Below are 25,569 nucleotides of genomic sequence, written 5' to 3' on the forward strand. Positions count from 1 at the left end.
TCTCACAAAGGATCTTACTTTAGAAACGATGCACTTGAAATACACAGATCTCTCACTGACAGCACCAAGAGTCCCATACATCTAGGCCAGGGGTCGGCCACCTTTGGCACGCGAGCCGATTTTGCCTGGCATGCGGCTGCCAGCCGGGGTCACGGCTGGCTGCGTGAATGGAACCCCAGGCTGGCAGAGGCTGAGCGGGGCCGGCGGCCGGGACCCCAGACCTGCGGCAGGCGCGCCCCCCGGCTCCCTCCTCACCGCCAGGGCATGGGGCCCCGAGCCTGCTGCAGGAGGGGTGGCGGCTCACAGTCCCGGGAGCTGCAGAGCCCAAGCATGGCGAGGGGGAAGCTGAGGGGTGCACGGGGACCGCTGCCTGCATGCATCTGCTGCAGGAGCCCTCCCTGGGGGGGGCACCAGGCCATAGCCCGGGCAGGTGCGCCCCCCACCTCCTCCCTCACCGCGCTAGGGTTCTGCGGCTCCTGCAAGTGTGAGCCGCCGCCGCTGCCCCTCCCACAGCTCCTCCCCTCCCATTGCCTCAGCAATCCACGTGGAGTTTTGCCTCCACGTGGAGCCAGCATCTGACTGGCATGGGCCTGGTAAGGGGAGTTGCGGGGGGCAGTCAGGGAGCAGGGGGACAGTTGGATGGGTTGGGAGTTGTGGGGGTCCTGTCAGGGGGCGGGGAGTGGTTGGATGGGGTGTGGGAGTCCCCGGGGGTCTGTCTGGGGGTGTGGGTGTGGATATGGGTTTGGGCAGTCAGGTGACAGGTAGGGGGTAGGATCCTAGGGGGCAGTTAGGGGGGGAGGGTCTCAGGAGGGGTCAGTCAGGGGACAAGGAGTGGGGGAGGGGTTGGGGGTTCTGACCGGGGCAATTGGGATGGGAAGTGGGAGGGAGTGGATGGGGGTGGGGCTAGGGCAGGGCTCTCCTCTCTTTTTTGATTGTTGAAATATGGTAACCCTAGACGAGGGGGGAGCCGGGGGGTGCATTGGGGCTGGTGCCTGCATAAATCCACTGCAGCCTGTGGGAGCCCCCGGGCCACAGCCTAGGCAGGACGGGCAGGGGGAGCAGCTGCTCCCTGCTAGCGGTGCTGCTGCCTTTGCAGGGCTGCTGCTCCCCTGCATCGTGCTGGCTCCTCCATGGCTGGGGCTTGCTGCTGCCGCAAGTGGGACGCTCTGCCTCTCCGGTGCCTCCAGAAGGCGGCTCCTCCCTGCCGAGCTGCTGCAGCGGCCCAAGCCCGGCAAAGTCAGTGGCAGGGGCCACCTGGGTGGGGTGGGGAGGGCTTGTGGGGGGGCTGTGCACCCTCCAGGGGAGTTCAGGGAGAGGGAGGGGGGAACCTGGTCTGGGGAGCAGCCCCTGGGTCTATAGAGGCTCGTGGGGATTTGCCCCTCAATGAACCAATGTGTGTGTGTGGGGGGGGGGGGCACACAAGGTGGAAGTTTTGCCTAGGGCACAAAATATCCTTGCACCGGCCCTGCCCCCGGAGGGGGGGGGGCACGCCAGGTTAAGAACCACTTGCACTAAACTGATAAGATCTGCATTTTAATTTAATTTTAAATAAAGCCATTTAAACATTTTAAAAAACCTGTTTACTTTACATACAACAATAGTTTATAGACTTATAGAGAGAGACCTTCTAAAAACATTAAAATGTATGACCGGCACGCAAAACCTTAAATGAGAGTGACTAAATGAAGACTCGGCACCCCACTTCTGAAAGATTGCCGACCCCTGCTCTAGGCCCTCAGCTAGCGAAGCACTAAAGCACTCGAGTAGTCTCATTGGCTTCAACAGGACTATTCACATGCTTAAAGTTAAGGACATGCTTCACTGAATCAGGGCACTACTGTGCAGTGTCCAGTACAAAAATGTAAATATGGATATGTTCTTCCCAACCATATCATTAATTGTGATGAATGCAATAATTACCCCAATGGGCAGCCTTCAAGACCTGGTCCTTTGCACCTGTAAAAAATGATAATTACAAATATATATTAGCACTAGCACCTACTCTGGAATAACTGTATTGTCATTCACAACCTACCTTTTTAAAAAGCTGTCTGAATATTAACTTTCTGATTAATAATTATCAAACTTTTTGGGAGTATTATTTTGAAAGCTTTGCTGCAGAATCAGGGTCCAAAGGCAAAGGTGTGCTATATATTCAGTTGAAAGGACAATTTATGAATGTCTGCCTATGAACGTGGAAGAATACAGTCAAGGTATATATACACATTATTTGAATGCACTATGGATCCCCAGCTTCTTTTTCCCCCCAATACCTCTGCTGTCTCTACAAGTGTTGCCTTATTCAACAACTTCAAAAGAACTGACTTGTTCATCCCTACCCTGGGGGTGCACAAAACAACTCATCACAAAGAGTTGTTTGGTGGCCTGTGCGAAAGGTGATCTTGCTCTGAGTGGGCAAATGTTCACTGCAACAGGCTGGCCCTTTTGTTAACAGGGTGGCAAGGACTGAATACGTCTGGAGACAGAACTAACCTTTCACTAGGGGAGATCCTTCATAGAAGGCATGGGCCTATGAAGAAAAGCTTGCATTGCTGCTTACCACAATGTACGGCACCTGTTTTATGGATCAGTAAAGGACGTCAGTGTCCAGGCCTTCTAGTCTAATGAAAAATATCACTAGCAGCCACATCTCCTCATCAGTGAATAGTATGGTATTTGGTTGCACTATTCTACCACTGGGTTCACTATTCGTATAAGAATCTATGATATTTTTCACTGAGGGTCTAACATCAGGTTTTACTGACACTGAGTAGATTTGTGCTAGAATGTATATGCCAAGGTACGATATTATGTAGAATCCTCCCAGGAATCAGTCATTTCACCCTCCGTATTAGTGTAAATGCACACCACCTTCCAGATGCCTTAAATTCATTTTGTCAGACAGCATATAATGCACACCCCAGCTGCAGTTTGAAGATGAAAATACAGTGACTGCATATTCGAACTGGAAGTGCCAGAGTATGAGATAAACAGAACATTCTTAAGTACTTTTGAGTGGTAAGATATGTGCCCCTCCTGGGAATTGTGGTCCTTATGGTATCTACCAAGACGGGGACAGCACTGCAGAAACAATTACATCATTTCTGAAAAATGGAGCCGAGCAAGGAGAAGAGTCCAGTCTGGGGCTTCTGCCTCCCTCTCTTACCGAAAATACATCATCTCAAAGCAGACACAGAGTAGGTCAAGCAGGGGATAAGGAGTAAGCCAGGGCCAGGAATGCAGTTCTGAATTCCATTGGTAGGAAAAAGGAGTCAGAGCCATTTTAAAATGGCAGGTGGAGATGGAGAATTTATTCCATAAATTATTCTAGGTCCTTGGGGGGCCTACTGCTCATTTTCTTGGATCTATCTTTGTTATCCTAATCTTTCCTTGTGTTTTCAGTGCCAACACAGTGCAACAGGGCTCAGCGTCTGAAAGGTTCAGGGAGTGCATTGAGCTCCCATAGAAGAATTTGTCCAGAACACACTTCAGGTATTTTGCACATTGGTTCCTGAAGCCTGAGTGTGCAACTTTGCCAATGTCCTTCATCTGGTTATGGTTTTCTTTGTTTGTTCAGTTGTATAAGAAAACATAACAAATGTGTGTGTGGTGTGTGTGTGTGTGTGTAGCAGGACAGAGGGGATACCTACGCCTGTAGGGAATGTGCATGAGATTGCACAGGGCTTCTCCTTTAGGTCAGCTGACTAGAATATTTGCCTAAGATGCAAGCTCTAGTTCCACCACCTTCTAACACCACTAAATGAATGTTTAAGGGAAAAGGTTGTATAACACCCTCTTCTGGTATAGCTGTGCAAATAAAACATTATTTCAAGGGCATTTCTTTTACAAAATGCCAATTTCCATGCTCCCTTCATTCTGAGCAATTCTCCAAATGGTTTCTGTCTCAAAAGAAGATGTATTATTCTCAACAAAGGAAATGCTCCCTTAATGCCCGTAGTCTGAAAGATTAGATTAGAAACAAGAAGCTGAAAAAGGGGTGTAGATTTTCGTCTGTGGCCTTTAGTATGAATCTCCATACAAATCCATCAATGTGAAGGGTACCAAGATAAAGTTAAAAGATGTTTGGGGAGAAAAATGATGGATCAGATTGTGCTTTTCAAATCCCATGTGATTTTCTGATTCATTTCACAAGTCAAAGGAGAAGCAAAGTACATAACAAATATCCACCCAAGGCTAAATATAACCATCTTTCTTAATGTGGAATTTTATGATGACACCTAACATAAGTAATCTATGTTTTATGGAATCTAAAATACCACTTTTTTTCATTCTTGAATTATTTTTCCTCAACTTCTTACAGAAACTAAAATGAGAAATGTGACCTTGTATTATAAACTGTGTGAGGATCTTAAGCAGGGGCAGCTCCAGGCCCCAGCACGCCAAGCGCGTGCTTGGGGCAGCATGCCATGGGGGGCGCTCTGCCGGTCGCCGGGAGGGCGACAGGCATCTCCGGTGGACCTCCCACAGACGTGCCTGCGGAGGGTCCGCTAGTCCCGCGGCTTCGGTGGAGCATCCGCAGGCACGCCTGCGGGAGGTCCACCGGAGCCGCGGGACCAGCGGACCCTCCGCAGGCATGTCTGTGGGAAGTCCACCGGAGCCGCGGGACCAGCGGACCCTCCGCAGGCATGTCTGTGGGAGGTCCACCGGAGCCGCGGGACCGGCGACCGGCAGAGCGCTCCCCGCGGCGTGCCACCGTGCTTGGGGTGGCGAAATGGCTAGAGCCGCCCCTGATCTTAAGTATATATTAGCCTGAACCTAATGGTGAGTGTACTCTGAAATCTCTCTCTGCTATCCACTTATTGTAAAATTAGTGCCGCATACAGGCATTAAAATGATTCTATCCTGGTGCTATCTGGAACTTTTTCATCTATCTACATAAATATTAATTGTATCGGTGCAGATACAACTAATTATTTCCCAGTTCCATCAAGATTTTAAACAACTTTCTCGTGAACCCACTGTTTCTAATTTGATGTAATATAGCCAGGTTGTTTTGATTTATGGCCTTTCAGAGGAGACTCAGACTGTAACAGCACAGGTTACCTCAGAGTCATAAATGAAATGGGAAACTATCAGGCTTTTTTTTAAAGCCTTAAAAGACCTTTCCTCTGTCCTTTCTTTTTCATTAACCTTCTAAATGACAGACAGATATGTCCCACACATGCAATGGCTGCAAAAATTCTTCCTGGATATTTAACATGAATGATCTCAGAATATATGTCAGTGGTAACTAAATTTGTAGGGAGGCTCTATCAGTGATGAAGCCCAGAACGATTAATTATACTTCTGCCTCTCTCTCTTTGTAGTTCTTGCTGCACTACCACACCCGCTAGAATGAAATTTACTTGTAGTACCCTGGGAAAATAATTAAGGAAATTCAGTTCTCTCATGTTTGAGAGATTAATCATGTTAATGTGTTTCACTAGTTGCTGGAAGTATGACCTAGGTAATTCCAGGGCTTTGGAGCAGTTACTCTCTCTTTAAATGGAGTGTACTTTCTCAGCTGTACTTGGAGAGAGAGACAGAGAGACTTAGTGCAGAAAAATTCCCAAGCTATTAGAGAGGGAGGTGGAAGAGAAAGAGCCATTTGGGCTGAAAAAGTGACGGATGCATTTTTCAGTTTGCCTTATGAAAAGTTGAAAAAGAAGTGAAATCCTCAACAGCAAATACAAAGAAAGAGAGAACTGGTGAGTACACAAACCCAGAGTAAAATGGGGAACTTATGCCAAAGCCTGGAGAATGGGCTGCCTCTTGCTATGTATTTGGGCAGCTATTGCGTCCTGGTCTCAATTGGGACCTCTAGGAGCTACTGTAATACAAATAAACAACAACTGCAAACTTACCCCACACCTCACTCAAATCAGAGATGAATTTGAATTTTAATCTTCATTCACTGCCTTACTATGTCATATGGTGGGAAACACTGAACCTTTGATATTAGAATAATCTTGCCCCACTACACATTCATCCTCCATGGCTCTGCCATTTTAAACCTCTCTACTGCTCAAGCCAGCGGAAAAGTTGACATTCCTGGTAAAATTCAAACTGCTTAAAACTCTGGGCTGAGGCATAAACAGTTCACAACAAGCTGTTACAGAACTGACAGCTACACCCAGTTTCAACAACTTGTATTATATTGATGTATTGTTGTTGAAGAATGTATTGTTCATTTGACTTCAGTTTTCTATCTTTCTAGCAGAACCACACAGTTAAAAGCTTTGTTTAGACATGGTTAGCCATTGTTCTGCTAAAGCTATCAGCTAAAGTGGGCTGTAATACTTTTGCTTGCTTGCATCCCACGAAAGCTCATGCTACAAAACATCTGTTAGTCTATAAGGTGCCACAGGATTCTTTGCTGCTTCTACAGAACCAGACTAACACGGCTACCCCTCTGATACTGTAATACTTTTGTTTCATTTTGGCTTCTGGGTTTAGTGTGCGGGTGCTGGGTGGTATTGGTGGCCTGTGACATACAAGAGGTCAGCCTAGATGATAGAATGGCTCTGTGACTCTATGCTTTCACATGGGCAATCATGTAACAATGACATTGGTTTACTATGGCCAAGTTTCTATCAATGGGAACTAATGGTAATGGTTACTTAGAGTGTCATTTTTCAATGAAGATCATTCATTGTATGATTGAAAAGCACAAACAACCTTTGTCTGCACTCATGATAAAACACAGGGAAATCATCAATCCATATGACGTAATCTGAAAAACACTGCACTGAATTTCATGAAGACTTGAAACACACCAGGTGACTTAGGGCAGTGTTTCTCAATGACCAATCCATGGACTGGCGCCAGCCCCTGAGATCTCTCTGACACAGTTTAAGAAGGCAGAAAGCTGATCTGATATCAAAAAGGTTGAGAAATACTGGCTTCAGGCATGTCTATATGGGGAAAAAGCCCACAGTACCTAGTGCACAGTAATTCCCCATGTGGACACTGATACTGTGCATTAAGAGTGCTTCGTGTGCCTGAACTTAATGCATTTTGAAAGTTACATGGGGAGCTAGTGTGGAATAGCTAGTGCACTTTACTTGCACACCCTAGCTCACTGTGCACTAACTTCTCCTTGTAGACAAGCCCTTAGCTTCCAGTCATCTATGAAGTGATAGTGTAGCCTACTTAACCCCCTCCTTTCTTCCTCTCCATGAATGTACGGGTTTGTGCCTTATCAAAAGCAGGCTCTGTTTTTCAAGGCTTGGCAGGGAGGTAGTTGAATACATGAGAAGGACATGAGACTTGGGCCAAATGTCAATCTGAGCCTGGGAAAAAACACCAATGAGAGAGCATTCCTTGAAACCAGTGCAGGACAAGAGTCAAATTTCAAACCCCATCCCTCTTTCTGTGCATCTAATGTAAGCGCACAGTATGAGGGGACCCCATTATAGATGAAAACTTCACTGTGTCTCTGAACTATGCTAGTCCCTTGGCCAGTCTATGGCTGTACCACAAAATGGAACTGTGTTTGCAGCCAGGCCCTGTCACATAGTTGTACTGATGGGGCAGACAGGCCCTAAATTCCAACCCAGGTGAAACTGCCTTGTTCTGTACACTCTCCCTGAAGCTCTGGTATGGGTCACTGATGGAGACAGGATACTGGGCAAGATGGACCACACTGACTCAGTATGGCAGCTCGGATGTTCTTAGCATATGAAAAGAGAGGAACCTCTGGGAAGCATTAAAATGCAGTGTATGCTTGAGACAATCTGTTGGTGTTTTGCTCCAAAAAAATCGAAGTCACAATGACATACGTGAGCAGCCACTCATACTATTACATTCATCTTAAAGGCATGGGACATACTTAGTACTCTTGTGAGAAACATGTTTATAAATGATCTCACAGTCCACCAGATGTCACTATTGCTCCAGACAAATACAGCCGACAGAGCATTCAACTGGTGGGGAAAAAAGGGAATCATAACATAGGAAACTTGTAAAATTCCAGAAAGTCTAATTTTAAAAATAACCTTGTTTTAAGTCTGCTAAACCATTTTCTCCACTTTGTTTGCCTTTCCTGCAGACTAGAAGCACTACAGAACTTTACCTATTCCAAACTCAGCAGCACTTTGCTTACATTTCCTGCAAATTCATAACCTCTTTAGTTTTCTATTTTTTTCAAATGGATGACTTTATAGTGAGAAAAATCACAAGGAAGAAATACTTTACTCCTTCCACTTCTGTGTAAGCAAGTATTTTACCTACCCACGGGTACAATTCAGATGACAGAGCTGACACACTGAATTTTCATCTGCGTATTTCCAGACTAAGGTATCATTTTCACCCAGAACTCCAGCAGGGCAGGATTTAACACAGTGAGGGCCATCTATATAGTGGGCACACTTCATGCAGTTGTCCGGACCCTGAATAAAGAGCAAGAAATTGTTGTCTGTAATAGATTTGCCCAAGCCATATATTGGCATATGCAAGAAGAGCCTCTCAGAAGATAAATAAATGCATGTTTGATTATTTGAAATTCTAAACATGATTCAATGTTTTATCCTAGTTTATTATCCTATTATTATACTACATGAAATGCTTGCAAAGTTTTAATCCTCTTGTATAATATGTTGGGTGAGATACAGCACCTGATGTTAAATGAAATAGATTACTCTCTGGGTATCAATGCTGAGGTATGATTCCTGCTATTCTGTAATTTTCCTATTATCTGTACTAATAAAAACTTACATTTTTGGTTTAATACTGTGAATAAAGATGCTCTGATAGCAAATAAGTTTAAAATCAAAGGGCCTGATCCTCATTTAATGTAAATCACCATTACACTGTTGAAATCAGTGGAGCTATATCAATTTATACCAGATGAGGATCTGGCTCATAAAGCTTTTTCATTCTCTGTATATTCTATGAGAACATTTCTTTCTTCTACTCTGAAGCAGAAACTGGGTGAAAATAGAAAAGCCCATCAAATTTCTAATCTGAAGTGCTTTTAGCTAAAGTTTAGATGAATTGCTCTGGCCATGATCTGAAATAATGTTATTTTTACTGAGATTGTGGCAGGACAATGATCTAGGTACGCTCTAAACAGAGGAACAAGTAGTCCCAGGCAAAATTGCCTTTTCTGAAGGAAAAGCTGGAAGTGTCGTGTTCATGACAATCACTATGTCAGCAGCATATAACTTTTTAGTTTTATGATGCGAGTAAGCAAGTAATCACAAACGTGAAGAGACTATTCTAACTTTAAAAGAGAAACTTCCTTGATGGCCTAGTTCATTGCCAAACAGGAGCCCCAGGTATGCTCCAGAAAGTAGTAGGCTTTCTGGAACAACACTGATGTATTTATGTATTACACCTCTACCCTGATATAATGCGGTCTGATATAACGCGAATTCGGATATAACACGCTTTACCTCATTATATCTGAATTCGTGTTACCGCAAGCAGTTCCTCTGTGCCCGCCCATTACTTGCTGCAGCCCTTCCCGGGCCCCTCCCGCCCCACCTCCACCTCCTCCCATGAGTGCGTGGCAGCTCCGCTTCTCCCCCGTCCCTCCCGGATTTGCCACGCCAATCAGCTGTTTGGCACGGCAAGCCTGGGAGGGAGGAGAAGTGGAGCTGAAGCACGCTCATGGGAGAAGGCGGAGGCGGAGGGGAGGTGACCTGGGGCAGGGTGGCCGCAGCAAGTAAAGGGGTGGAGGGGCGCAGAGGAACCGCTCCCTGCCCCAGCTCACCTCCGCTCCGCTGCCTCCTCCCTCCCAGGCTTGCCACACCAAACAGCTGATTGGCGCGGCAAGCCTGGGAGGGAAGAGGGAGAAGCAGAGCTGCGGTACACTCGTGGGAGGAGGTGGAACGGAGGTGAGCTGGAGTGTGGGGGCCCCGGGGAGGGCTGCAGCAAATAATGGGGGCACAGAGGAACCACTCCCCGCTCCAGCTCATCTCCGCCTCCTCGCCCTAATGCGCCGCCGCTCCACTTCTCCCCCTCCCCGGCTTGCCAAGCCAAACAGCCGATTGGCGCTGCAAGCCTGGAAGGGAGGGAGAAGCGGAGCGGCGGCAGCGCGCTCAGGGAGGAGGCGAAGGTAGAGCAGAGGTGAGCTGGGGGGGGGAGGAGAGCTGTTCCTCTCCCTACCCTGATATAACGCAGTCTCACCTATAACACGGTGAGATTTTTTGGCTTGTGAGGACTGCATTATATCAGGGTAGAGGTGTATTATTTGTAGTGTCTAGCAGCCCCACTCATGGACTAGGGCTCTACTGTACTACCTGCTGTATGAACACACAACAAAATCATGGTCCCTACCCCAAGGAGCTTGCAATCTTAGTAGCTGGGCATCTGGCCCAGGGTTCTAAGCCAGGGGTTCTCAACCTTTTTCTTTCTGAGGCGCCCCCAACACGTTACAAAAATTCCACAGCCCACCTGTACCACAACAACTGTTTTTCTGAATATAAAAGCCGGGGCCAGTGTTAGGGGGTAGCAAGCAGGGCAGTTGCCCATGGTCCCATGACACAGTTTCTGCCATGGGTTCCAGCAAGTCTAATACTGGCCCTGCTTGGCAGACCCCCTGAAACCTGTTCGTGGAACCCCAGGGGGCCGAAGACACCTGGTTGGGAACCGTTGTTCTAAGCCAGGCCTGCACAACATGCAGCCCGCGTGGGCTTTGTGGCCAGCGTGGGGTGAGTAGGTGGGCTCACTGTGCGGCCTGAATAGGCAAGCAACACGTGAGGGAGGGGGGCTGTTTCAGTGGGGCAGTGCTGGGGAAGGAGGGTTTTGTTTCCGTGGGGCGGGCGGCGGGGCTTGCTGTGTTTCGGGGGGGGCTTGGCGGTGCTGGGGGGGGGTGTCAGCGGGGCTGGGGGGGTTCAGCCCTCAGCTGTTTTCTTTGGAGTAATATGGCCGTCGCCGCTTTACAAGTTGTGCAGGCCTGTTCTAAGCCATATGGAAAAAAGCAAGTACCCTGCATTACTGAACAGTGACTTTCTGACTGATGAAGGATGGACAGTCATCCTGTGTCAGGATAGTGGCTGCAATGGAGGGTGCCGGGGGTTTCCAAGACTGGGGCAGTAAGGTGCTGGGGAGGAAGAAAGTGATACTCTGGCAGGGAACAGAAAATTCCCCCCATCCCTTTACTAAAACAGATATTATTGAGCTAATGGCTACACTGGAATTGAAATATCCTGCAAAATAAAACTAAGGGACTAAATTCAGCCCTGAGTGTAAAGAAGTACAACTCTCCATTGACTCTTACCTTCAAGGCTGAATTTGGTACAACTTGTAAAAAATAAAATAAAATAAAGATGGGAGTTTGTTTTCCATACTGGCCAACCTAGAAATTTCATCAAATAACAAAGTATTTTGAAAATCTGAGAAAAATAAAACTGAGAAGGATTTTGCCATTGGATATTGGGAAAGACCAAGGTATTTTAACTTTTATAAAAGGGGCCTTTATATAAACTCAGAAAGTTCAAGTAACTTCGGAAAAGTTGACTATTGTTTTTACAAACACCCAATACTTAGCACTTGCATTAAAAGAGATGCATTAATTTTAATTGTGTTGGGATGTAGAGTTTGGTTTTAACTAAAAACTGCTTTCTTAATCTTTTCCAATAAACATCTGCTGTTGATTAAAATCTGATCTTTGGTCTTCAGAGGCAAAAAGTTAGTGAATTAATTCACTATTAGCCATAGTTATTATTTATACAGTGCCTCAGGTAAGCAAAAATTTGCCTCCATAGCGGGAAGTGTCATAATTTATAATGATTTGGTTGTTCAATATCTAAGTATTTTAATATGTTCACCATGTTACAGGGTCTCTACGTGTACAAGTTCGTTAGGTCAAATATGCTCTTACAGGTCCTGTGCAGGTTGCATTGTACGCAGTTGAATTTTGCACCAGGCATTCTGGGTGACACTGAAGACATTCAGATTCTCTTTCAAATTCTCTTGGCTCCCTGAAAAATAAAAAAGGAATAGAAGGAATACTTGACAAGATGTCAACTTCAAATTTACATTTCAGAGCTTCCGCTACCTTTTCCAGGTTGGCTATATTAGGATGAGTACAATGAGATGGGAAGGGATATAGGAAGAACTTCTTGACTAGCCCTAGCACATCAATATAACCTGCTGGGCATGACACAGGAAAAGGTGAGAATAAGGAAAATTTGGCTGACAGTGCCACACAGGGCAATCCAGATTGTAAACTACAAATTAGTCTTTACATTTTAATGAAGATGAAGAATATTCTCAAAAATCTCCAAAACATTTTTTCTATCGCTGCTGATCAGCAAAAATATGTCTAGTGATTCTGAGCGTCTAAATAAAACTTGGGAAATTAAACAAATTGACTGATAATTAGATTCTTGACCTCCCTATAACACACAATGAATCATTAAAATATGAAAGCTGAGAACAGATGGTTTTGATAGCAATAAAGCTGTTCTACTTCAAGTAATTGTGTTATTAATGAAACCAAATCTACACATCATTTGACTAAAAAAATGCCCAGATCTGCCCTGTAGGTCATAATATCTGCTGCAGGGAATTCACTTGAAAAGACAACAGCTGCTGAACTGCAAATTGCTAGACAAATATAAACATTATGGACACCAGCATACTGTAAATTAGTGTCATAATATTAATTATTTTTAAAAGTTAAACAAGTTTAAAGAATTAGTAAAAAGGAAATAGGAAAAATATGTCCATTGGTAGGTCTATGGATGAGTAAACATTTTGTGCTCTGTAAAAACGCACAGTATTCAAAATCCTTCAGTTTTGGGATCAGCGTAACTCATGTTAGCTGTTTCTTTAACATATATATTACAGGTTTAAACAATTTTGAGAATGCTCCTTTTCAAGACCCAAGGACACTTATAACTGTTGTTAAACATAAGACAAGCTGATGTGATTATTCTGCCTGAAATTACGGGTCCTGGTGTGCTGGGGCTAGCGTATTTAGGTTCATCATGCCTCCACTGCAGTTCAGCAAAAAAAGTGAGTAAAAATTGTAAGGACAAACTATTCAATTGGACCAGGCTCCCAGTAATTTAGATGGGAGCCTGGGAATCCCATCTAACCTTAAGATGTTTAGGCCACGATCCAGCAAAATCACTGCAGCGTGTGCATAAATTTAACCCCACTGAGTTGTCCCATTGAAATAAATGAGGCTAATCAATGGGTGAAATCCTGGTACCATTGAAGTCAGTATCAAAATCCCATTGGTTACAATAGGGTCAAGATTTCACCTAATATGTTTAAAGACTGAGATTTTCAAAAGGGCCGAAGGGAGGTAGGCTGCTTGATTTTCAGTGGTAGTTGGGTGCTTAGTTCCCTTAGGTCTTAGGGGAGTTATCCATGTACATCCCCCAATTGATGCTGGGGGAACAGACTGCTAAGTATTCTTAGAGAGAGAAGAGGATTTCTTCCCCTCTTTTCTGTATTTGGGTACCACATTCAAACCAACATTTTTGCAAAAGTAACAAAAATTGATACTACTAGAATTCCTGATTTTTATTTCCCCCTAGTAATGTGAATATTTTTGTTCCTACACTAACCCTTCCCCTCTCCCCCCGCCCCCCAAAAACCTCCTTACCCTTGCATAACATTGCATTTTTTCACACATTCCCTTTGGCGACTGAAATGACGACAGGAAAAGCAATGGAAGGGCCCTGGACCCCAGCAGCCTACTTCTGAGCATAAGGGGTCACAAACATGTTTCGCAGCAGCTGAAAGAGACAGAGACAAAGACAAACAATAGCCAGGGATTTCATAGAGAGCAATTAGAGCACCACAAATGACTCATTTTGGAGAGCCAATTTTTCCAAATTAACCTAGGGTAGATCTGAAGGATCCTGACAGCATTACAGAGCAGGAGGAGAAACATTCATGCTTTTCTCTAGTTTCCAAAGCTTGAAATTAAATGGGATTGTTAGTTTTGCAATATAAAAACAAATGCTGCTCTGTGGCTATTTATTAATCAGATACGGATTAATCTGTTGTAAAGAAATCTACTCCTAAAATGAACATTAACATAAAACAAATCAATATGCTGCAGAGAGACATGATAAGGGCCTGATCCAACATCCATGCAAGTCAATGGGAAGCTCAAATTGGACCCTGACTGAATGAGTCAAACATGTGGAGTTTGAACTTTCACCCTTGTTCTTCTGCTCCAAAACAACAAACCTCTACTAGCTGAGCCATAGCAAAGCAGATCTTGCCTAGCTGTCAGTCACTGTTAATCCTTTATCCTCTGTGTAGGCCAGTAGCTGGAGTACAATATCATGCAAACACACACGTGCACATGCACACAGTCCCTACAGTGCAAGTGAATGTGTTCAGAGGAGAACACCTGACTCCTGAGTTTTATCTTTTTGTATTGCTCCCCATTTGGGGTGTATAAATCGAGCCTCTGCCAACGTGTGAGTGGGAAAAGACGGTTACTCACCTTTGTAACTGTTGTTCTTCGAGATGTGTTGCTCATATCCATTCCAATTAGGTGTGTGCGCGCCATGTGCACGTTCATCGGAAGATTTTTACCCTAGCAACACTCGGTGGGTCGGCTGGGCGCCCCCTAGAGTGGCGCCGCTATGGCACCAGATATATACCCCTGCCAACCCATCCGCCCCTCAGTTCCTTCTTGCCAGCTACTCCAACAGTGGAGAAGGAGGGCGGGTTTGGAATGGATATGAGCAACACATCTTGAAGAACAACAGTTACAAAGGTGAGTAACCGTCTTTTCTTCTTCAAGTGCTTGCTCATATCGATTCCAATTAGGTGATTCCCAAGCCTTACGTAGTCGGTGGGGTTGGAGTGAGATGTTGCAGAATGCAAAACTGCTGAGCCAAAGGCTGCATCATCTCTAGAATGTTGGACCAGTGCATAATGTGAGGCAAAGGTGTGGACTGAGGACCAGGTAGCTGCGCGACATATCTCCTGGAAGGGTACGTGAGCCAGGAAGGTAGCAGAAGAAGCCTGAGCCCTGGTGGAATGTGCAGTGAGGTGGCTCGATGGAACATGGGCCAAGTCACAGCAGGTGCGGATGCACGACGTCACCCAAGATGAAATCCTCTGGGAGGAGACAGGTAGGCCCTTCGTTCGGTCTGCCAGTACGACGAAGAGTTGGGGCGTTACAAAAGGGCTTTGTCCGCTCGATATAAAACGTGAGCGCCCTACGGACGTCTAGGGAGTGCAACTGTTGCTCCCTTCGCGATGAGTGTGGCTTTGGAAAGAAGACCGGAAGGAAGATATCCTGGTTGATATGAAAGGCCGACACCACCTTAGGGAGGAAGGCTGGATGTGGTCACAACTGCACCTTGTTCTTGTGAAACACAGTATACAGTGGGTCCACCGTGAGAGCCTGAAGCTCGGAGACTCGTCTGGCCGATGCAATGGCTACAAGGAAAACTGTCTTCCAGGACAGGTATAGCAGCGAGCAGGTTGCCAGTGGCTCGAATGGGGCAGTCAAAAGTCTGGTTAGAACCAGGTCGGGGCGGGGCGGCGAACTTGGGGGTATAAGCGCTCCAAGCCCTTGAGGAACCTAGAAACCATAGGGTGCAAGAATATGGAGTGGCCACTCTGACCTGGGTGGAAGGTAGAGATGGCTGCCAAGTGTACCCTCAATGATGACACCACCAGGCTCTGCTGTTTGAGAGACTAGAGGTAGTCCAAGATGGAATGGATCGGGACCTCGGTGGGAGTAACATTGTGCGTTTCGCACCAGCAGGAGAAGCGCTTCCACTTGGCCAGATATGTTAACTGAGTGGAAGGGTTCCTACCACCCAGGAGAACCTGTTGTACCGATGCAGAGCAACGTACCTCGGATCGGTTTAGCCACGCAGCAGCCATGCTGTGAGGTGCAGGGACTGCAGGTCTGGGTGGTGAAGTCTGCCGTGATCCTGCGTTATGAGGTCTGGGCAAAGAGGCAGGGGAATCGGGTTGGCTATCGACAGGTCTAGCAACATGGTGTACCAGTGCTGCCTGGGCCACGCTGGAGCGATCATGATCAGGTGCGCTCTGTCCTTGCGGAGTTTTAGCAGGGACCACGCAGGGAGGAAAAAGGAGAGGCGGTTGTAAAAGGGAGGGAACGGATGCTGGGTAATAACTGGTACGCCGTCCTCGGGCGTGCCTTCAAAAGTTAGGCTTTGGCCCCATTGGTGGTTTAGAGGGACCCTGATTTTGGCCCCCTTGGGGTCCTGACTGACGCCTACGACCACCTCGGCCTGCTGGCAAAGTCCTGTCTTTGTCTAGGCGCAGGGTAAGGGAGGTGAGGCTGGGGATGGAAACGTCGGCGCTGAGTCACTGGCGTGTGCATGCCGAGAGAGCACATAGTGACCCTGCTGTCCTTTAGGCTTTGCAGCCTAGGGTCAGTTTTTTCGGAGAACAGGCCTTTGCCATCGAAGGGCAAATCCTGTATAGTATGCTGCAGCTCCGGGGGAAGGCTCGACACCTGGAGCCATGAAATGCGCCTCATGGCAACACCCGAGGCCAGAGACCTGGCAGCGGAGTCAGCTGCATCCAACGAGGCCTGGAGGGAAGTTCTCGCCACTTTCTTCCCTTCTTTCAGGAGGGCAGCAAACTCTTGGTGGGAGTCCTGAGGAACCGACTCCGTAAATTTGCCCACCGCCGCCCAGGTGATGTAATTGTAGCGGCTAAGCAGGGCTTGCTGGTTTGCTAGGCGGAGTCGCAGGGCCCCTGCCGAGTACACCTTACGGCCCAGTAAGTCCATTCGCCTAGCCTCCTTCGATTTAGGGGCTGGTGCCTGCTGGCCATGGTGTTCCCTCTCATTGACGCACTGGACAACAAGGGAGCAGGGGGGAGGATGTACATATAGTTACTCGTACCCCCTGGTGGGTACCATGTACTTGCGTTCGACTCCCTTGCCCGCGGGCGGGATAGTGGCTGGAAACTGCCAGATCGGCCTGGATCGTCCGAATGAACAGTAGGGCCACTCTAGTGGGGGCGTCAGCCGACAGAATGTCTACGACCGGATCCTCTATCTCCAAGACTTCCTCCACTTGGAGGTTCATATTGAGTGCCACCCATCTCAGGAGGTCCTGATGGGCCCTCAAGTCGACTGGAGGAGGGCCCGAGGAGGACGTTCCTGCCACCGCCTCATCTGGGGAGGAGGAAGAATAAAGGCCGGGGACAAGTGGGTCCTGTGTGGGCTCGTGCTCCTGGATGACCTCCTGTCCCAGTGGGATCTGGGAATCCGGTGGCTGAACCGGGGCTTCCTCCATACCGGTCGGAGGGGGACGGCTAACTGTCGCCTGTGGCACCCAGTGCTCTGACAGAATAGAGCGAGATGGGATCACAGGTTCGCCTTTGGCCTGGTGGTACGCCCAAGGTGTCTAGAATGACCACTGATGGGGGGCCAGGGTCCTGGGCCTGCGGCTCCTGGAAGACTCTGGTGGGCACATCCGAATCACAGTCCTGCGCGTATGAACTGTCCGCGCGGGATGACACTGATGCATGTCTGGATGGCCATGGAGGAGCTGAAAAGCCCTGGGCAGAGTCTCCCTCTAGCTGACGTCACTCGACGTGGCACCGGGGATCAGTACCGGGAGGCATACCGGTACTGGGAGCGAGAACGGGACCTGAGACCGGAGCGGTGCTGGGAGGTCGACCGAGATCTCGAGGCTCAATGTTGGGAGTGGCTACGGGAGTCACGGTGCCTGGAGCGGTGCTGGGAGCTGGATCGGTGCCGAGTGTACCTGGCCGGCGAACGGGACACTGACCGGTGCCGTGAGTATGACCGGTACCGAAATGGAGAATGGTGCCGGGACTGCGAGCAGCGTCGGGACCTGGGTTGGCGACGGGACTGAGAACGTCTGCGGGACCGCGATCGTGAACGGTGCCGCTCTGCGGTGCCGACGGAGGGTGGTCTGATCAAGGCAGGCTTGCCGATCGACTATATAACCCGCACCGGCGGTGCTGGGGGTTGAGGCAGTGCAGACGCTGTCATTGCAATCAACTCCCTCGCCGTGGAAAATGTCTCCGGCGTGGAGGGAATAGTGAGCTCAACCATGGCTTGCACCGGGGAGCTTTCAGGCACTGGACTCGACGGCTCTTGCGTGGCCAGAATCGATGGTGCCGATATTGTCGGTGCCACGGCAGGTATCGGTGCCGGGCGGTCCGACTTAGTATAACGCTCAGGCTGCTGAGCAGGCGGCGCGGACGCAGAAGAAGTCTTGTGCCGAGGGAGCGCTTCTTGAAGACTGTCCAACGCTCGGTCCCGAGGGCGGAGGAGTAAGAGCTGCCTCCCTCAGGAGCTGCTTGAGATGAAAGTCCCGCTCCTTTTTTGTTCTCGGCTTAAAGGCCTTACAAATGCGGCACTTATCTGTTAGGTGAGATTCCCCGAGGCACTTAAGACAGGAGTTGTGGGGATCTTCTGTCGGCATCGGCTTGTGGCAGGCCGAGCACAGTTTGAAACCTGGTGAACCGGGCATAGGCCCCAGCACCGGGTGCGGGGAAGGGGATAATCCCCGAACCCCTCTGAACTATATACACTAACTATACTACAAACAAATAAAGTTAACTACAACTATATAAATCTGAACTATATACACAAGAATTAACAAGAGAACTACAAAAAAAAAAAAAAACAGGAGTACTTGTGGCACCTTAAAGACTAACAAATTTATTTAAGCATGAGCTTTTGTGAGCTAAAGCTCACTTCTTCGGATGCAAGAGAACTACGAGTCGCTAGGGATGTGGAGGTCACCTAAGCCGTGCTCCACTGTTCCAACGACCGACACGGGCGGTAAGAAGGAACTGAGAGGCGGATGGGTCGGAAGGGGTATATATCCAGCGCTATAGCGGCGCCACTCCAGGGGGCGCCCAGCCAACCCACCGAGTGTTGCTAGGGTAAAAATCTTCCGACGAATGTGCACGTGGGGCGCGCACACCTAATTGGAATCGATATGAGCAAGCACTCAAAGAAGAAGGGTAGTTTGCACCAAAATTGCCACAACCTAGGTTCTGCATGGCTAATGCCTCAAAATTTTGAGCTCATGAATCTCAGTGAGGCTTTGAGAGTGCTGAGATGGGGCAGCTTGAGGAACCAATTTCGTCTATATTCTCAAGGGTGAACCCCCTCCCCGCCCTCCTTTCCTCCCAGGTTTACTTTAGTACATCATCATCCACAACCTTTGACAGGCAACAAGTTACATTTTGGGTCTGACCTTCCTTGCCTCTGCCATGCAAGTGGACAGAAATTGCAACACTCCAGGAGGTCACCATTGAAGCAGACATTCACATTAGCTGCAACACACGTGCCTTACTATAGTCGCAGCATCATGCCCATATGTATTCTCAACCACCTCAGGTGAAATCCTGGACCCATTAGAGTCAGTGGCAAAGCTCTCATTCACTTTAGTGGAGCCAGGATTTTCCCCCTGCCTTCCACAACTGCCTTCCCTTTCAGTTCCACTATATAACCAAACACAATGAAGACATCCACTTCCTCTCAATCACATTCAAATGTACCACCTCAACTCTTACCTCACACTTTCTCCTTGAGAAACACCACATTATGAGCTTTGCCACTACATGCAGGTCACTTATCTCAATCTATCTGAGGGTGGAGTTAAGACTGCGTGTTTGAGGAGGATTATGAGGGATTGGGAGTTGTACTTGGTTATATGTTGGTATTGCTGGGAGCTGGCTCTGGAGCAGAGAATTGCTTGGTTATTATTGTGTTTGGCAGGCAAGTCATGTGAATTGAGGTTGAGGGGGATGCAACTATCAGCTTAACTGATGCCTGGAATTTTAGTAATTGTGTTGATAGAAAAGGAGGTTGAACAACATCAACTGCAGCTTAACAAAGATTTTTGTTTGTGGTAATATATAAGAAGGAAGAAAGGTTTGCTTAAATTACTAGTCACAATCTCTTTTTCTGCACCACACAATGGCATTCCAAGAGAGACAAAAGAACAGTATTAACTTACTGCATTCATCTTGATTTCTGTTGGATACGATTTTTGAATTCTGAGTTTCTGTCACAAAGAGTTTATTCCAGTTCATTGTCTCAGCATAGCAGAGGTTTTTGTTTTTCATAATGGCAACATCACCATCACTTATTTCCTTGAGGGAGCGCAATCCCAGAGAGTGTATCTTTAGGTTAACAATGGCAAGAGAATACTGACCACTAAAATGGGTGTGGGGCAAAAAGAACAACAGATGGAAACGGATTAAATGGGGTCTTACTGAGTACATTTTCTTTTTGAATTTCGAAGACCCATCTGGGTTACTGTAAACTGAATGTTTTACAAGGAAAGATACTGCTTGGCCCACCAAACTTAATTTGTGTGATATTACAGATGTTCTTATGCTGTATCTATTGTAAAGGTACTATATTCACATCTGATTTTCTGTAGGGACTGACAGTTAAGTCCTCTGACACAGGACAGACCCACTGCATCATGTATGCACTCATACTATATGGAGGTAAAGCTAAAGTCATTATTTTGCACTTGAGTCTGCCATACTACTCAGCATGTTAGTGTAGCACCAAGCACAATGTGGCCTTGATTTGTATTAGGACTTTTGGGCACTGCTGTAATTCATTAGTTATATCACAGTCGTGCCTAAAGGCACCAGTAGAGATCACGGCCCCATTGTGCTAGGCACTGTACATGCACTGAATAAGAGAAAATCTCTGTACCAAAGAGCTAACAATCTACGTAAAAGACAGATAAGGAGTGGAAGCAATGAAATATTCGGATTGTCTACATGTAGGGCAATGTGCTCTCTAGGGCTGTGATTTCTAAAGCCCACTAATATGTTGAGCATTAATTGGTCCACGTAGACCCTGCTGATGCGCACTACTGTTTCAAATAGTACTATGTAAAGCATACTAGGGAACCTTTAGTCTGTATCAGCAGGGTCTACCCAGACCAATTAATGTGCAGCTGATCAGTGAGCTTTTGACATCACAGGGTACGTCTTCACTACCCACCGGATCGGCGGGTAGAAATCGATTTCTTGGAGTTCGATATATCACGTCTCATCTAGAGGCGATATATCGAACCCCGAACGCGCTCCCGTCGACTCCGGAGTGAGTGGCGGTAGCGGAGTCGACGGGGGAGCCGCGGATGTCGATCCCGTGCCGTGAGGACGGGTAAGTAATTCGAGCTAAGGTACTTCGACTTCAGCTACGGTATTCCCGTAGCTGAAGTTGCGTATCTTACCTCGACACTGCCCCCCAGTGTGGACCAGGCCACAGTCTGGTAGAGCGTATTGCCCCAGCATAAAGACAAGCCCGTTTTATCACCATTTTATATCTATGGAACTGAAGCCTGGAGGCCCAGATTTTTGGAGTATTTAGGCACTGCTCTGCTCTGAGTTACAGGCCTTACTGACTTAGGAGCCTAAGTCAAATTTTCAAAAAGTGACGTAGGCTCCTAGGTGTTGTAATGTTGAGCAGAGCAACACCCAAATATCTTAAAAAATCTGAGCCAGAGAGATTTTGTGACTTGCTCAAGATCACAGAAGACGACTGCCTCAGGACCAATAATTGAAGCCACATCTCCCAAGGTCCATTCCAGCACTCCAATCCCAAATCCATCCTTCCTCTCAGATATAAATAGGGACAATGTCTTGACACAGTCACTTGGACACACGGGGCCAAATTGGTATAAAACAAATGGTGCAGTTCCATTGATTTCAACAGGACGACACAAATTTACACCATCAGAGAATTTGGCCCAAGTTTTACAAAACCTTTTATTATTTAGACAAACCTGGCTGTAAACACACTTTATCTCACCCTCTTTCTGGCACATGGTTTACTTACTGTTGCTTTGTTCTGCCTCGTATAATCTCCAGATTTTCAAAAGCAGAGAGATCTGTGGCATTTGCAGGCCAGTCTTGAATCAACAAAAATCCTGAAACAGGAATTAAAAAAAACAAAAAAACCCCAAAACCTCAGCAGCTTGAAAATGGGATTTTTATTGTGAATTCCTGTTGAGCTGGGGAAGGCACTTTTATCTTCTTCGCATCTTTATGAGACTTGCAAAATGAAGAATTACATTTTAGGGAGTCTGCAGATATTTTTAACGCTGCTTTGTAAACAGTTTACTTTCAGGCCACCAAGAGGGCTTAACATTGTACAAGTCTAGTGTGTTATTGAGTTGTACATCCTGCAGCACTTGAGAGACCACAGGAGTTTCTGCTCTTATCAGGAAATGCTGCAGTAGAGTGTCCCCGGATTTCATTGAAACATGAGGCCATCACTGGAGCTTTCTAGCATGGAAGCATTTAGGAAATGGAAAAAAGTGAGTGGGGAAAAGCACAGCAGAGTTTAACTGCTAAAGACATTGATTTCCCCGCTTGGACATTCAATGGGGAAAGAATTTGAAGAACAGTCTTATATAAAAGTTTTCTAAATGTAGTGACAACTATACTTAAAGTAACTGGACATATTTAAAATGAGAGAGAAAAAGGGGAGACCCTGGGTCTAGTTCAGATTTTACACTGCTTTTATAATGGTGTGAAGTCCTTTGACTCCAACAGAAGTACTCCCGGTTTTTGTTGGTGTGAGATCAAAATCAGGCCCAGGCTGGCCATCTGTGCTGCCACAGAGAGCATTCGGTGAATGGATCCAAGGAAAAGGCATTCATATTTGTGACTACCATTGGTGTGATGGAAGCAACGGAATACAATTTCCCAAAGAACCTTTGAAAAGTTTTCCACCAATAGAAAAGCAGACATGCAGAAATGCAGGCCATTTACTGTGCCTCTGCTTCATCATACTTCTTGGGTGTCTGAAAGTGTTCTGGTTTTGCTCTTTAATATGTCTGATAACTCAGCAAAAGGGATGGGCTGGTAAAACCATACACCTTAGACCAGATTCTGATCTGAGTTACATGTAGGGTGACCAGACAGCAAATGTGAAAAATCGGGACATAGGGTGGGAGTAATAGGAACCTATATAAGAAAAAGACCCAAAAATCAGTACTGTCCCAATAAAATTGGGACATCTGGTCACCCTAGTTACATGAGTGTAAATCCAGAGTAACTCCACTGACTGCAGTTGAAAGGTGTTACTCTGGATTTATACCGACACTAACTCAGATGATTTAGTTTCTTGTGTCTTTCTTAACAAAAGCTGTTCTTATTCCTTTCCCCCTTTTGTTTATGTTTTCTGGGACTACAAGATCAGACAAAATTTTAAGCCAAACATATCGCTACCTGATATTTCTTTTACTGTTTTGAAGATATCCAGTTTCTTTGGGTCCAGTGGTTTCGTGTTGGTGAAGGCATCACTAAAAATCAAACAGATCATGCAATTTGAAAAAGAACACATCAACTTTAATGGCTGCTTCTGGTAAAAGACCAACCATGACCCCTCTTCCCCAACCACATACGAATCTGCTGATGACTTACCCTAGAAATGCTACTGGCAGAATGCTGACATCCCCATTGATCTTGGTACAATTTTTGAAAGAGTCAATATTTGTAGCATTTATGGAGAGAATCCCTTTCAGTTCACCTATTCCAATCCCATTGCAGACTGTTAAAAAGAAAGCACAAAAGCTGCAGGTTTCTTAGGGATTTTAGGAATTAATGAATTTAAGAAAATAAACATCAATGTGACATTATTCTATTGTAGCTGTTTTAGCTCTAGATCTGTAGCCATAAAATTAATTACAGAAATACCCAAGGTGAGAAAGCTGGCAAGACATGGTAATAATCTGAGAAAACACGAGTGCATAGGTACTGGGTAACTTAGACTAATGCACAATAAGGCCCCTTTACACTGCTCTGGACTTGTATGTTGAATAAATAGAAAAAAAAATAATTCAGTATTAACGCCAAAACCAGAGGGAAGAGAAATTAACAGTTATAAGCAAGGGTGAAAAGATTGTTTTCAGGTGAGTTTTTTTTAAAAGGGTCCAAGGGCCAGTGTAGCCTGATCTAGGGTGTGTTAATAATATTAATTTGGATAGTGCGGGTTTTAGGCTCGCCAATCTGTTTGATCAGAATATAAAAGTTCTTGTCCCGAATCAGGCTCCGCAGACTTTACAAGGACCCTCAGGGGTGTGATAGGAAGCTCACACTGAGACAGATGTAGCCGTAAAGACTTTTTATTAAAATCAATGAAATAGTAATTAAATGGTAAAATAATCAGAGTTACAAAGTTACAATTGTATTACTGTTATTCAAGAGATACATATGCTAATATGGTATTGTATGCTACAAAGCTTTGGCTAATATACTCACACCCCTTCTTGATAACCTGATGATGAAAGACACAGGACCTTGCCTCTGGTGGTTCAGGTTTCTCAACTCTTGAGTGAGAGGTGCAGAGGAAGCTAATGCTAAGAACTATCAAAGCTAACTTAGAGTTTACTTAACTAACAAACTTAATTAAAACCTAATAAACAAAACTAAGAACAAAAAGTTAGAGAAATCAAGCCTAGCCTAGTCCCCTTGAAACTTAAAGTTTGAAAAGAAAATGAGTATGGCCTACTAATAGTTAGTAGTCATCGTGGATAGATAGCATATGCTAGTGAGGTGGGTCACCTCTTTTATAGGGCACAAGTAGCGGAAATCCTTACTCCTATGCCCAAATTTCATTCCTCACCCACAGAAATGTTAGAGTACACTTACCCCACAGGCTAGTACGTTTGTGTGTATTGATGACATGTGGGTACAAAATGGAAAAAAAACCTATGCATTCTTCCATTGTCTATTGGTCTAGATAAAAGGTCTTAGACATATGCGTAGGTCCTTATCTATGTAGGTAATAGGTCTCAATATGTAGGTCAACTTTGCTATCTGGGTAAAAGGTCTTAATATAGATATGCTAACTTTGCCTTAGCTTAACATACAGGTTTTGGCCTGTAGGTCCCTTGCATTACAGCCAAACTTAATTTCAATATAAATCTACAAACCTATTACAATAAATCAAATACTTAAACTTATAAGAAAAGAAATATCTATGCAAGCAAGCAGATTAATCCTTTAGAGTACACCAGATTCTCATTTCACTTATACTAGTTTCCCATAAGGATATTTCCTTTGATTTTAATGGAGTTTCTCCTCATTCACGCTGGTGTGAGAGGAGAATCAGGTCCACAGAGTGAATGAAGGGGAGAGATACATGGCAGTAGCTGCAGGTGTAAAAGCCTTTTGCACCAAGTGGCAGGATTATGGGAAGAGACAAAGAAAATGAGCTGGGAGGAGAGAGAGACACAAGATCTATGAGATAGATAGCAGCAAGTGTATTAAGAGGAGCGGGAAATGGATGGGGAACCAATAGGGCTGTGTAGGGATGGGGAGAATGTAGATGTGCTGCTTGGTAGGAAAGGGCAGGCAGCTACATTCTGTACATGATGGGCCCCGAGAACTAGGGTTTGTGGAGGCCATAGAGCTTGGACATAGTCAAGGTGAGAAGAGATGCAAGCATGTATGTGTACCTTCAGCAGAGGGAAAGTCAAGGCTGTGATGTGAATGAGTAATATTGCCACATAAGCACACAGAAGATCTGGACGTGATCCTAATAAACCCTGCACAAACCACAAAGCAGTCTGAACTAAGGAGTGATGGTGGTGGTGAACAGACATTTATGATGATACATATGATGTTGCAGTT

The 25,569-nt window shown here is 46.0% G+C and overlaps 1 protein-coding gene and 1 long non-coding RNA gene across 4 annotated transcripts in view; one reads left to right on the plus strand and one right to left on the minus strand.

Annotated features, from left to right (window-relative positions):
• Window positions 1-8,237, plus strand: part of LOC120397063 — a 63,946-nt gene extending 55,709 nt beyond the window's left edge. Inside the window, exons 3-4 of the long non-coding RNA XR_005593649.1 lie at window positions 3,403-3,492; window positions 8,051-8,237. This is a non-coding gene — a long non-coding RNA (uncharacterized LOC120397063). The remainder of the gene's footprint in view (window positions 1-3,402; window positions 3,493-8,050) is intronic.
• EGFR (epidermal growth factor receptor) overlaps window positions 1-25,569 on the minus strand; it is a 224,850-nt gene that overhangs the window by 30,194 nt on the left and 169,087 nt on the right. For all 3 annotated transcript variants that reach the window (XM_039522515.1, XM_039522513.1, XM_039522514.1), the window contains exons 9-16: window positions 23,359-23,485; window positions 23,164-23,237; window positions 21,767-21,857; window positions 19,920-20,119; window positions 13,565-13,697; window positions 11,828-11,927; window positions 8,233-8,390; window positions 1,921-1,956 (exon numbers count right to left, since the gene is read on the minus strand). In XM_039522515.1, the coding sequence (XP_039378449.1) occupies window positions 1,921-1,956; window positions 8,233-8,390; window positions 11,828-11,927; window positions 13,565-13,697; window positions 19,920-20,119; window positions 21,767-21,857; window positions 23,164-23,237; window positions 23,359-23,485 (919 nt within the window). The remainder of the gene's footprint in view (window positions 1-1,920; window positions 1,957-8,232; window positions 8,391-11,827; window positions 11,928-13,564; window positions 13,698-19,919; window positions 20,120-21,766; window positions 21,858-23,163; window positions 23,238-23,358; window positions 23,486-25,569) is intronic.

The sequence above is a fragment of the Mauremys reevesii genome, linkage group 2 (assembly GCF_016161935.1).
Source record: "Mauremys reevesii isolate NIE-2019 linkage group 2, ASM1616193v1, whole genome shotgun sequence".
NCBI classification, from domain to species: Eukaryota; Metazoa; Chordata; order Testudines; family Geoemydidae; genus Mauremys; species Mauremys reevesii.